General features: G+C 39.5%; 1 protein-coding gene across 2 annotated transcripts in view; it reads right to left on the reverse strand.

Moving 5' to 3' along the window:
• The window catches only part of LOC109479503 (gamma-2-syntrophin-like), a 119,667-nt gene that overhangs the window by 50,898 nt on the left and 53,966 nt on the right, over positions 1–14,803 (reverse strand). For both annotated transcript variants that reach the window (XM_019781476.1, XM_019781475.1), the window contains exons 5-9: positions 10,373–10,430; positions 8,470–8,513; positions 3,166–3,207; positions 2,591–2,675; positions 1,912–1,997 (exon numbers count right to left, since the gene is read on the reverse strand). In XM_019781476.1, the coding sequence (XP_019637035.1) occupies positions 1,912–1,997; positions 2,591–2,675; positions 3,166–3,207; positions 8,470–8,513; positions 10,373–10,430 (315 nt within the window). The remainder of the gene's footprint in view (positions 1–1,911; positions 1,998–2,590; positions 2,676–3,165; positions 3,208–8,469; positions 8,514–10,372; positions 10,431–14,803) is intronic.

Genomic DNA, 14,803 nt, shown 5'->3' on the forward strand with positions numbered 1-14,803 from the left:
CGAAAAAAAAATAAAAATAAAAACAGGCCTAGGCATCTTCTTATGGCCCAAAATGGTACGATAGGAGCCATGAAGTCAACACACCAGGCTGGTTCAAAATTTAAACAATGAATTTTGAACTTTTAATGATACCATTGCATTGAAAGATGGAATAACTGTAACAACTAGGATGAAAAGGTCTGTTTTCAACTGTTCAGGGCAAAATATGAGCATTTTGCAGTTGATTCTGGATTTTTATTTTTATTTGCAAATCAGAAAAAAATGAAGCGGCGAATCCGTTAACCAAGAAATTAAATTGGTGTGGCCTTATCTACATTTTGTACATGTAAACCATGCTTGATACATATACATGTCTAGATGTGTTTTGTTTATGTCCCGGGGGCTTTCAGCTTAAAAATTTTACCAACAATACATATCACATTGCACATGCACAGTTTCAACACTGAATCAGCTTATTCTAGGCCCAGGAAAAGCAATGTTGTGTTTCAAGTTTCAGTCCTGAAAAAATCAGGGTTCAACTTGGTAAGATGGGATTTTCTTATTCTTGTTTTTTAAGTTTGATTTGATTTGATTTATTGAAATTACAACAGTGCAATACAAGCGGAACAGAGGCAGCTGTTGCTGGTGTTGTGTCCCGCACATAGAAACGAATACTAGACAGACAATACTCATTTTCACTTGAGTCTAGTGGGGAAAATCGTGTAAAGTGCCTTTCCCAAGGGCACAAGATCGGTGGCATGTCAGGACTCGAACCCAGGACCTCTTGATTCCGAGTCGCGCACGCTGCCGTTGCACCACACGACCCCACAATTTTTAAAATAGATTTTGGCCTGAATGATCAAGAAAATAAAGTTTAATTGCTGCATTAATATTTGGGACTGTCTCAAGCACCTGTCCACCTGTTTGCTTCGCTTGTGGATAAATATTTTACCCACGGCTGATTTATTTATTGAAGAAAATTTCTTCTAAAAATGTGTTAGATGACTTGAAATGTCAGATGGAAAATTTAAAGCTGCTTTATACCAGTGGTCGATAAAAAAAGGATCAGGTCTTTGCTAGGGTCGGCCGGGTAACCGGAGACAACATTTTTTCCTGGCTTCATTGTTACCTTCAAGTTGAAGGACGCTGAAACTTTCTGACTTACTACCTGATTCAGAGCACTTAATGAAACGAGACACAAACCAAAAGTGACTGTAAGCCTTGATACATCGTTACCCAAGATGCCAGACTAATTTTGGACTGGTTATATATCTAATGTTTCCCAGTGAAGTAGCAGTTTGGCTACAAATTCTCAGGGAGGGATTAATGAAGAAAATGGACTTTCTGGCAAAGAACCAACAAAGCATTAGCGTGCATTGCGGAATGGGGGAAAGGGACATAAAGGCTCACTCTGGAGTGATCAAAAATTAAAAATGCACCTTGAAAAAGCAATGAAACTAGAAATGTTACATTTGCAAAGCAAATGCATAATGTAAACCTTTGCATATGGTCTGCTCTGTTAATTCTTACACTACTATAATGGTCAGGCAGGAGTAAAAATCCCTCCTACTAAAAAATTGCAACATTATGTAACACCTGTTACCATGGTGAGAGACGTCAACAAATCATGTCATTGGCCAGGCCAGAGGTCAGTGTTTGAAACGGAAGAAGAGGAAATGTAGCAAAAACAATATATGTTTTCCTTTGGTGAACATAATTATAATTATTGTGATTCTTCATAAATCCACTGCATGTATAGCTCGCTAACAACACCAAAATAAGATAATATACTAAGTTTAACAAGGGTTGAAAAAAAACATACACAAAAAAGGAGAAATTGTTATAATAATGGCATGTAAACATCAAGTTAAATGTATCATTAATAAGTTAATGGGTTAACAGGTTGGTTAGTTAACTAGTGATGGTTCACACCTTCCATTCCGAGCTGCCGGTTGTTTCGTTATCAGCCGGTGAAGCGTTCCCATTACACTGTTCAGACGAGTACCGTGACCGCTTAGCTGGAGCGACGGGAAACAAGTCCTGCAGTTAGTCTGGTGCTCCAAACTGTTAATGACTTTTTACCTCCATGAAAAATGGAAGTATTGTTTTTGGTAAGTGTGTGTGTGTGTGTGTGTGTGTGTGTATCTGCACGTTTGTAGTAGCATAACTTCAGAACGCCTTTATGGATTGTGACGATATTTGGTATGTTGGTAGGTCATAGGAAAACAAAGGTCAAGGTCAAATATGGGTCTCCTGGTGGCTGACCTTGGTATTGCAGCAAAACTTCCAGTTTTTGTATCTTTTATCCTGAACATGCTATGGTTTCGACATTTTGGTGACAGATAGGTTTTCCTGTCAGGAATAAGTGGTGTGGGTTTTGTCCCCCTAGCACTTGTAAGTCATTAATTTCAACACATAAGGCTGCCAAGTTTTAGGTTAGGTCACACAAGCTTTGTTTTATTTACAAAACCCATACTTGACATTGTGCAAATTGTACTTAGTGTCTTGTTAAAAGACACATACAAGTCTTGTATGGCAGTCTAAATAATAGTTTTTTTTTAAATAAAATACTTTCTTCAGTGGCTAAGCAAAAAGAAAAGACTTGACTTACCTGGAGCTCTTAGGTAGGGAGTTGCTGCTCTGTAGTATCTAACAGTTAACTTTACATCATCAGGGGAGTTCTTCAGATGTTGTACCTGAGTTTCAACAAAAAAAATCAAACTCTGGCTAAATCATGAAAATTGTCATTCTTAATAATGAAAATGAATAAAAAAATAATGAAAACAAATTTAGTGTGTGAGGTCAGACGACCTTTGATTCGTTTATCAAATTACAAATTGCACAATCATGTATCTAACTTTTGGATCCTTTGAAAAATCATCCTTTTTCCTTAGTTTCTTAGTTCCTTAGTGTGCACATAGTTTGTGGTACCACCACAAAATACTAGAATGTAAACAAACTTGGCTGACAGCTGTGTTTCCAGCTTTTAAACACACTTATGTTATGAGGTGTCATATTTTAACACCTACACTTCCTGAATGACACTTATTTGCAATAGAGCAGAGTCGATTTAACTTATTTGTAAAGATATAATCAGAAAATTGACTTTTTGTATCGTTGTAATATTACACATACAAACTGTATTGAGTTTAGAGATACAGAAAATCCGAAGGGAACCAAACTCACCACATCATCATGCGTCGAATGCTCTACGTTGACACCATTAACCTAAAGAAAGAGATAAAGCCAACTAAACTTTAATCACATTTACATACATATCACCTATCAGTCTTCTCATCCTGACATCTCCGACGCTCTACAATCTTAAGAAGTTCAACACAACAACCTTAAAGATGCACACAGGCACCCTATTACTCATAAGGAATACAGCAGCTGAATTGACGAAGCACCGTGTCTCAGTAAAGTGCACCTGGCTCAGTTTTTGATGTGCTTTCCGGGATGGAGTCGACGCATATATTCAGGAATCACAACGCGCTAGGGAAATAACAGAGATTACCGTCTATCCTAGGCTGTATTCCTACAAATCTCCATCTTCAAAATTTATGACGCTTATCCTGACACTGGTAGGATTTTAAGGCAACACCAAGTAATTTCTATGGATGTCGTCCTATGGAGACCCTAAATCTAATGCGAGAGGACAAAAAAGACAAGAAAGGAAGACAAAAACTAGATGTCTAGAATTGGAATATCCTAAGTGACAACAAATGTTAGGACACAAATTAAATGAGAGAGCACATAATAACAATTAACAAGTTTTTTTATTCGTCATGAAAATGGCAAAAAATCAGTGAAACAGCAGTTGTCATCCTGTTCTGTTTCTTGTGCTCATATTTCTCGGTACCGGTTTTACAATGTACAGTACAGCTCGCGTCAATGTTTCCATCGTGCCGCGTCAATGCCGCGTTCCCCGCGCGTTACGAACGCGTTCGGCAAATATGCATAAACGCTAACCCGAACGCGGCATAACGCGGTAGAGTTGGCGTAGCGCGTAACCATAACGCGTTTCCGATCGCCAGCCAAAGTTAATGAGATGGGGTCAGGTTTCATGTTTTGTTTTACGGTTTTGTAAGACAATAGCGACTTGTCACCTTGAACGGCGTCGTGTAGCATTGTTGGCACCTCTCTCATGTCGTTACAGAGATAGCCTACAACTACACGTACAATTTTCAACACGAAATTTAGTGCGTTTATAACGTTTCAAAAGTCAACAGCCGTAAGAGAATGTATCTCACAAAGTGCCGACTGCCGCCAGCCCGACGCACATTGGGGTACGGCCGCGGCGTTATGCAACGGACGCGGAGTCTTCACACACAAAACTCTTCAAGAAGCGGCCAAAATCCTCCCAAATTTCCACCTAAACGGACGCTAGGCCAAAATGTCCACATTTTATAGGGTTTCATCCGACGAAAACATTGTCGAACATTGTCGGCAAAGCGATACCACCACGCCCCCCTCCCCCAACTCACATAGCACGCGCAGCCTTCCCTGGCCGATACGTTAAAAAAAAACTTTCGTTTTCCAGGGTATTTTCACACCGAATCTACGATCTTTGCGTTCCAACATTCCGTTATACATAGGATAAAAACATATGTTATAGCTTTATTGTTCTGAATAATGGTATGGTATCACTTTTTCAAAGTAGCAATCAACGACTACGAAATCTGACCATGCCGATCCGCAGGGGGAGACGTCGTCCGGCGGTCCACAAGTCGCCGCCAAGCCGGGCCGCCCGGCGATGATAGCAGCCTCTCTGTAGCAGCCTGATACTTACCGTCCGAACACAGAAGAATTATCCGTAGCTAATTGATAACAGTATTATAGCATATGTTTCTGTTGGAGTCACTTATTTCTCGTAATTTTTTTCTCGTAATTTTTTTTCTCTCTCCGTCATGCTATACCCTCACATTAACAAGTTACATACTTCAAGTCAAAGGCGTTCCAAAAACGCCCCTGTTCGAATAAAGAGATATTTTATACCTCTACTGTATGCTTGATGTGATAAAATGATGTAGGATGTGGCATAATTTTTTTAAAAATGATACAAGACAAGCTGACTGGGAAACTCCGAACTGGAAAAAACGGCGATCCACTATCCACTAGTAGCAGGTAAGTTAGGCTAATCGACCGGAAGACAGGACTCAGAAACGCAGGTAAGGAGAACCTTCCACCAAGAACTAGGAGTCATAGGACTTATTAATGTCATTTCAAGCAAGCAACAGCGAAAGGATATGTTTATAAATTTGTTACATTCGGCGATCGGGAGGATCGTATTACTGAAGGCACCGCATGTTTTACTTCTCACCATGCGATACAATCCGTACTTCAAAGAGCAAATCTTGAAAGTCTTTGTACATGTACGTCGGAACGATAATGTTTTGTAAAGCGCCATATATGATGTACACTGCATATACACATTCTTCAGAATAGAACCAATGAATAAATACAGTCCTAACAAGCAATAATAATGCCAGGCATACATGTGAACTGATGAATAATGCGACTGCGTCCAGTGGCAGTGCGTATTTGGGAACTAATTTAAGTAACTTCGTTCTCAAGTTCCATATACATCAAATATAGCACATGGACAAATAAAATCTACAACTATTTTCTTTGTACAAGAAAAGAATTGTAAAGATGTAATGTAAAGAACTTAGTCTTATTTTCTAGCGAGTCAGAAGTTTTCTATCTGCAAGACACTGGAATAATTGCACACAAAGTAAAGAAGGTAAGGTTTCAGACAAAGGGAAGTCTTGATTATATATTATAGCAGTCAAGAAGAGCTGGATGGAAGCCTTGAGGCTGGCTGCTGACAGGGAAAGCTTTGGCTACATTGACTGCCTCTTGCGCCACAAGACGCGGGAGCCCGCTAAGAGGACGGATCCGCGGAGAACCCGAGTCCACTAATATTAATAACACAATACTGAATAATGCTGGGGTTACATGTGCTGGGGTCATATTTCCTGGACCACATTTCCAACCCGGGGGCCGGTATCGATGTTACATACACATGTGTAGGTCCTGTTCCCATCCAAACCTTCTCTTCTAAAGGTCGACATCACCTGTATTAAAAAAAATAATAATTAATTCTTTCTCTGATTACTATGGAGAGCTGGTGTATTTTGCATACATGTACATTTAATTCTGTTAATAAGTAATACTGACAAAACATATACTGGCACACAAAACAATCAGCTTATTCGATAATAAAATTTGTAGTTGATTACCATATAGTTCATTGAAGTAATCAAGAAAAACGGCCGTGTGCTAAGCGATTGTTGGTAACTCGTTTATTATAACTTTATACTAGTATTGTAGCGGGAAACTTTTCGGCTGTTCTACGCTCATCGCGGGCCACAGCCGGCTCGCAAGACATTACCACCGCATCGAAAGGTAAGGCAAGTGCAGCGAAACGTACAGCTTTGGAGAGTGTCGGCGATCAAGTCAGCAATGGTAAAAGATGTTTGAAAAAAAAGAAGACAATATTACATTATGTTGGTTTTATCGGTGGGGGGGGGGCATTTAAATGTTAACGCAGTACGTAGCTTTGTTGTTCTTTGCGAAAGGCGCCGACAGTTCTAAGCTAATTGGCAACAATCATTGAGGCGGGGAAGTATTTAAAATTTGACACCGAAACCAAAGCAACAACAAAAGGCTACTGTACCCACCCCCACTTGCGATTCTGAACTTGAGAGAGTGAAAAGGTTTCAAAATATCTCGTACAAAGTAATGCTTATGTCACAGAATCAAAGGAATAAAACTCCCCAGCATGGAAAGATCTGGAAAGCTTCCCGCCGCTGGTTCCCACGATGCGTGGCCAGCACGTGCTCAGCGAGCTAGACAGAGTGGCGTCACGCCTACCAAGGCAGAGACCGGACCCCGCCCTCTGGTCGGGCGGCAGGAGGTTTCACAAGAGTAGATTTTAAACTCCGCCCCAGTCATTGCAACATCCCATGCCGTGTAACGTTACAATCTACCCAGCAAGTTTCACGTAGTACAGACTGGTATAGCCCCGCTACAACGTGGCATTTATCAACATTTTAAGATATTTGTGGTACGTAATGAAACAATTTCTGTCAACCGAACCTTTGTAACAGCATGGATGTCGTCTTTGTTGAATATGTCTTTGTTCAACTCGTCCGAGTCCGTAAGTGCATTAAAACTGACCATGCACACTCACTGAATGTCATGTAACGGTGGTAATGTCAACTTACGTTTATTTATGTCACGTTACGACGATCAAGAACGTTCACGGCTTGCATTTCAAATCTTAACACTCATAAACCCTCTTACAATTGTGTATATACTTACGGATACTTACGGGGTAGATGAGTTATTTTCTGCCGGTTTCTTCTGAGATCGGCGCCGGCTGGCTGGCGAACCATCTTGCGCTCGGGACGTGAGTGACCTACATTTCTTACCATGTGTCACTTGACTTTATTTTAACGAAACTTGGTGTCAATATCGACGATACCCAACGGAAAGATGCTCATTTATTCAAGATAACTTTATTTCCACTCTTCAACATTCTTATCTAAACATGCTATGAACGAATCGATGTCGTTCCACTTGCCGGTGTTCGCTATATTCCTGCGGCGTCGGCGGATTTCAGGGAAACCGCCAGAAATTAAGTACGCACCCCGACTTTGACATTTTGGAAAGTTTCAAAACATGCGTGCTTTATTCTGGAATTTATGCTACTATGAAACGACACGAAACGTTATTTTTCGCAGGCCTTAACCTGCTATACTTTGTACAAACGACTCCAGATACGGGTACCCTTGATACTACACACCGCGGTATTGCCACAGCAGCCGTGCAGATCTTGTCATAGAAGATCGTAAAGTTTTGACGTTGTCTTGAGTCCACGCATTTCCCGCCCTGCGTGGGGTTAATCAGTACCCCTCCTACTTCTCTTTGATCTTACCGGCCCGTGCATATGAATACCTATGAAAACGCGTTTCCCTCAAACCCTGACGCCTGGGCGAACGCGTTATAGTTGAAACCCAAACGCGTTTCACACCTTCATTAACGCATGCGGAACGCGGTCTTATCGCGTCAATGCCGCGTTCGCGGTTGTCAGAGTTGGAAACTATAACGCGAGCTGTACTGTACATATAATCTTCAGATTTGAGGCACTGTCATGACTATTTGGTCATAGTTACAGGAAGCAGAATTTCTTATTTTTTTTCTGTAAATGGGCAAAAATCAATGCGTACACAGACGTCATCCATAAAAATTACTTGGTGTGGCCTTACCAATTCCAGGAACACAGGGACAAACCATAAAGGATTTGGGGGGGGATTTCACTTTACTGTAGCTGATAAAAAATATATGAGGATGCACTGCCTACAGTATTATTATAATTTTCTAATTGGAAACTTTTGTGATAACTCTAATTAGAGATTTAAGTTTGATTAGGATTTGATAATAAAGCACCCAGAGGCAAAACACCAAGAGTAGCAAGCATACCTTGATTATTGCGTCACCAACGAAAAGTTGGCCAGTCTGGTCAGCTACATTAGAAAAACAGGGGGGAAAATTTGTCATTCACTTCAAATAATTTTCTACATCATACTTGCACTTTTTAAAATCATTATTACATGCTGGTATAGAATGTATAAGTGTGTCTACTATTAACTACTACTATATGCACATTAGAATGTATCACAGACTTATGATAGTAACTGTATCAAAACATGTCATTTGCTAGCCTTAGGCCACACCAATTTAATTTCTTGGTTAACAGATTTTTCTAGACAAATGGAAAATAGTGGAGCGGGCGGCCGAAAAAAAATAAAAACAGGCCTAGGCATCCTATTATGGCCCAAAATGGTACGATAGGAGACATGAAGTCAACACACCAGGCTGGTTCAAAATTTAAACAATGAATTTTGAACTTTTAATGATATCAGTGCATTGAAAGATGGAATAACTGTAACAACTAGGAAGAAAGGACTGTTTTCAACTGTTCAGGGCAAAATATGAGCATTTTGCAGTTGATTCTGAATTTTTTTTTTTTCAAATCAGAAAAAAATGAAGCGGGCGAATCCGTTAACCAAGAAATTAAATTGCTGTGGCCTTATGCCTGGTTACCAAACCTATTTTAGGTGCGGAATATTTTTCATCAAAATTTATATATAGAGGACGAATGTCAAAGAAACTCCACAAATAGCTATTTGCATTAGAGGATGAAAGTCGCCAGGCTAAAATAGCTTTGGTAACCAGGCTAGTCATTTGCAGGTATTGCATACAAAGTGTTATTTGTCACTGAAAATGGCATCTGATGTGGTTATGGTCTTTTCATGCAAGGGAAAATTAATGTTCATGCAGCTACATTTTGTATTGCCTACGGAAATACAGCCTGGCAATTTATTGCGTGTTGCTTTTATATGGTGCAGGGCTGGAAATACCACCTGTATATGCAGGTAAGGTGCAGGTAAAATTGGAAGCTGTACAGGTATTTCTGATGTCTACCTGCACCTAACCTGCACTGGTCCATGTACTGGGTATATGCAGGTTAGTGCAGGTAAAGTTGGAACTGTGCAGGTATTTCTGATGTCTACCTGCACCTAACCTGCACTGGACCATGTACTGGGTATATATGCAGGTTAGTGCAGGTAAAATTGGAGCTGTGCAGGTATTTCTGATATCTACCTGCACCTAACCTGCACTGGTCCATGTACTGAGTATATGCAGGTTAGTGCAGGTAAAGTTGGAGCTGTGCAGGTATTTCTGATGTCTAACCTGCACCTAACCTACGTGTACATTGAATCCAATCCATACTTGTAAATTTTTGTTGATGATTCGAGTTATTACTACTTCACTCAATGACATTTTATTATTTGAGTGAGATAATGAATAAAATTATTTCTATGCAGTTTCATGCATACTTGCATAAAACCTACATTCAAACAAAGCAAAGCGGTATTTTCCAATGTTACCTGCACCTAGTGCTGCATACCTAAACCCAATTTTAGGTTCAGGTCCAGGTTCAGTTCCGGACTTGTAAGTCCGGACCTAAACCCATGGCATATACAAAATTGCATGTTGGCAACCTTGCAATGTTGTCTGGGTGAAACTTTGGCCACATAACATGGAGGCTGGTACTTGACGATGCCCGATGGCAATGTTTTATTCATTTTGCAGCAAAGATTTTACAATCTACGGAAGGTTTTAGGTGGTTTGAAAAGAAAGGGGGTATGTGAAATGGTCTTTTGTGGTAATAAGTCCGGACTCGGTTATGGACTTTTAGGTTTTTTTGGACTTGAACCTAAACATTCTTTCAAGTCCGGATCCAAGTCCAGTGAACTGGTATGCATCACTATTTTGAGCCCTGTGGTGACACTGAGAGTGTACAGAATGACTTCCTCACCAGCTTGGTCCTTGAATATTCTTGATATCAGGACTGGGATGTTGTGTTCAGCACCACCCTGGGAAGAAAAGATAAGAGCTTTTATAGAACATTGTCATATGGACCATTAAGGTATAATACCTGAATGTGCCTCAAGTTTGATTGAGTGCTTGCTTTGCATTCTGAAGGTTGTGGGTTTGAATCCCAGCCGAATGCATATTCATGTACATGATACACATGTACTTCTTTCTCTGCTTAGCATTCAGCACTTACAGTACAAGTATGTGAAAAATGGTACTATAAGGTAGTTGAACACACACACTGCTACAAATGTTTGGCCCAGGGGCTATAGCAATGGATAGGCACTGCCCTACATGTATACAAAAAATGGTAGTTAAATGCACACCCCCACTGCTACAACTGTGTGGCCCAAGGGCTATGGAAATGGAGAGGCACTGCCCTATACAGCAAAATGGTAGTTGAACACACAATCCTAAAGCTAGAACTGTGTGGCCCAAGGGCTATTACAATGGATAGGCACTGCCCTACATGTATACAAAAAATGGTAGTTAAACACATCCCTACTGTTACAACTGTGTGGCCCAAGGGCTATGGAAATGGAGAGGCACTGCCCTATGCAGCAAAATGGTAGTTGAACACACAATACTAAAGCTAGAACTGTGTGGCCCAAGGGCTATAGAATTGGATGGGCACTACCATATAGCACTACATCAAAATGTTTGGGAAGAATAATTCATCTTAACTTAAACTACATAACGTATGAACCAAATAATCTGTATACATGACAAATACCAACAACTTAACATGTAGGAAATTGTCTGGAAATCCAAATTGGATATTGAAAAGTTTATTGCAAATTTGTGCCCGGAGGCTAATTGCAAATTACAAAACATAAAAGAACAATGAAATAGAATATAAAATAACTAAAGTCTACATGATAAAGGTAGCTGTCTAGAACTACATGTATAAGTAAGTCTAAAACTATGTCTGAAGGGTTTGACTTCTCTTCTGTAAACCATGGAAGACGTAATGTCCCACCTTTTCCAAAATTTGTGGGTTTTGGGAAGTTAAAAGAAGAATAGTTTTTTCTTGGTCTGTAAGTTTAGAGAAATTGGGATAGATTGTAGAAGTTTGAATAGTCAACTCATTTCGAGCGTTGTTATGGAATGAACAGTTTGAAATAAAATGTATTTCGTCTTCCACAGCCTTTGCACTACAATATTTACAAGTTCTTTCACATACAGGTAGTCTTCTATACCGGCCTCTCTCTATTTCCAGAGGATGGGCGCTAACTCTAATTTTACTAATGGCTGAGCGTAGTTCGAAATCTGCAATATTTATACCTCTAGGAAATCTAGTTCTAGGACACAACCACAATTTCATGAGATGGCAATTACTCTTACTCAGTTACCAACTTAACTGCAAGAGTAGAGTCAACTAACAATCATGTGGTTCTATTTATAGTTGTCTTCAAAAGTTTACAATGATTGAAAGGCACAAAAGCTATCTTGCTATCATTACGATAATCCTCATTCAAAAAGAGATAAGAGTATCATGAGGCCACACCAATTTAATTTCTTGGTTAATGAATTCGCCCGCTTCATTTTTTTCTGATTTGCAAATAAAAATAAAAATTCAGAATCAACTGCAAAATGCTCATATTTTGCCCTAAATAGTTGAAAGCAGTCCTTTTCATCCTAGTTGTTACAGTTATTCCATCTTTCAATGCAGTGGTATCATTAAAAGTTCAAAATTCATTGTTTAAATTTTGAACCAGCCTGGTGTGTTGACTTCATGGCTCCTATCGTATCATTTTGGGCCATAATAGGATGCCCAGGCCTATTTTTTTTCGCCCGCCCGCTTCATTATTTTTCTAGAAAAATATGTTAACCAAGAAATTAAATTGGTATGGCCTAAGAAAACCTTTATTAAAAAAGAGATATGGTTTTATAAAGAAAATCCTTATTCAAAAAGTAACATGGTTAAATTTTGTCACAAAATACAATGCTGAATATATACAGGTTCTGTCCTTGGTGCTGAAAGCCTGGTTCTTTACATTCTTGGTATTTTCGTCTTGGTTTTATTACATACATCTATAAATCATATATATAACTAGAAAGGTAAAATTGGGTATGCATGACTTATTATAACAATGTTCCAGCAACTATTATAAAATACAATACTTTATGCATAGTGCTGCGTACCGGTTCAATGGACTTGGATCCGGACTTGTAAGAATGTTTAGGTTCAAGTAAAAAAAAACCTAAAAGTCAAGAACCGAGTCCGGACTTATTACATGTACCATAAAAGACCATTTCACATACCCCTTTTCTTTCCAAACCACCTAAAACCTTCCGTAGATTGCAAAATCTTTGGTGCAAAATGAAGAAAACATTGCCATCGGGCATTGTCAAGTACCGGCCTCCATGTTATGTGGCCAAAGTTTCACCCAAACAACATTGCAAGGTTGCCAACATGCAATTATGTATATGCCATGGGTTTAGGTCCGGACTTACAAGCCTGGAACTGAACCTAAACCTCTTGACTTGAATCCGGACCTGAACCTAAAATTGGGTTTAGGTATGCAGCACTATTTATGCATGAACTTTCTTAGCTTATGGCCTTCCTGACTTCCCAACCGCTCTCCATACTAATACGTAGTCTAGTCTGTGAACTTTGCTTGGCATTCTAATGCGCGATGGTAATTATATTCCGCACAGTGACTTATCGATTAGTTCTTGCACAGGCAAAGTAGTTTTTATGCCTCCAAATTAGGTATTGAGTACCTAGGCCACACCAATTTAATTTCTTGGTTAACGGATTTAAAGCGGGCGAAAAAAATAAAAATGAAAACAGGCATAGGCATCCTATTAATAATAGGATGCCTATGCCTGTTTTAGTATTATGGCCCAAAATGGTACGATAGGAGCCATGAAGTCAACACACCAGGCTGGTTCAAAATTTAAACAATGAATTTTGAACTTATAATGATACCACTGCATTGAAAGAAGGAATAACTGTAACAACTAGAAAGAAAAGGACTGTTTTCAACTGTTCAGGGCAAAATATGAGCATTTTGCAGTTGATTCTGATTTTTGTTTTTTGCAAATCAGAAAAAAATGAAGCGGGCGAATCTGTTAACCAAGAAATTAAATTGGTGTAGCCCTAGCAGGGCAACAGCAATATATTAGAAATGTCTCTCCCAATAATATTAACAAACTTCAAACTACACACTGTCAACCATCTATCATCTAAAGGGTATATGTTAGAATAATATCCTATATGACTTATGAGTGGATTATGTTATTCCCTGGTGTCTATCTTTTGGAAGAATCTTGTAAAGATAGGGGGGCCCGCATGCCCCTTTCCGTAGAGCATAATCAGCCGTTTTAATTCCATGTAGAGCGTAGACAGACCGCTCTAATTCAACGTAGAGCGTTATTGGTGCATTTTGCATAGAGCGTACTTCACTGTTTTGATTATACGTAATGCGTTGTCGTTGCAGCTACCCGGAATTTATCATAAAACGTATTATACAGCTCTTACAAAGTAACATACCAAATGATTTAGATTTTTGATTTTGCAATTAGATAATAATACCACATGTAATTTTCCTTTACATCAAGTTAAAAGCAATATTTACTTGTACAAGGCTTCATAAACCTTACAGCGCATGTTATAAATGAATTATCATGATAATATGGAATTCATTAATGCCACACTCTACCACTAGTATCATACCGGGCCAGCATATACATGCATGTAAATTACCCTCCTTTCCACCCGCCTGTCAGTTTCACTTTGTCACTTGACAAATCAGCCATTTAACCATCATTATTGAGACATCAGGAACCAAATTACTTGGAATGCTTCAAGTTGTGGATGGGGCAATGCTGTAGTCAGACTAATGTCAACATGTTATTCAGTGTCTAATGGGGATTTTTTTTTCATTTGCGGGGGGAGGAGGGTTGCGTGGCAGAACAACCATTGGTCACCATGTAACAAGGTTACTGGTTAGGCCTAGGAAAAAAAATGTTGTGTTTCCTGTTTCAGTCCTGAAAAAATTTATGGTCGGGATAGTAGGGATTATCTTTTTACCTCCGGGGAAGGAGATATCCTTCCGCGAGGAGGTTTTACTATGGTTCGAAACATTTCTGTCAGCAGCTGTTTCTCGCGATCGGCTGGACGGATTTGTCTGTGGTTCGGTATACGTATTGCTATTGGGCTGCAGATGATGCAGAACGTTTTTGTTTAATTGCATATGTGTTTATGGGCGTCGAAATAAAAGGTTTTTAAGTGCTCCGGACACCCCCGCCATGCTGAAAATGGTAATTACCATGTTGTTAAGGAATGGGGCGGTTGCAGTTTTGGGTCTTAGCATTCAAAAGGGGTCAAACAGAGGGGTGTCTGGTTCCGATAAAAATTTTGGGT

This window comes from Branchiostoma belcheri, unplaced genomic scaffold, assembly GCF_001625305.1.
Source record: "Branchiostoma belcheri isolate BF01 breed outbred unplaced genomic scaffold, Haploidv18h27 scaffold49, whole genome shotgun sequence".
Classification (NCBI taxonomy): Eukaryota; Metazoa; Chordata; class Leptocardii; order Amphioxiformes; family Branchiostomatidae; genus Branchiostoma; species Branchiostoma belcheri.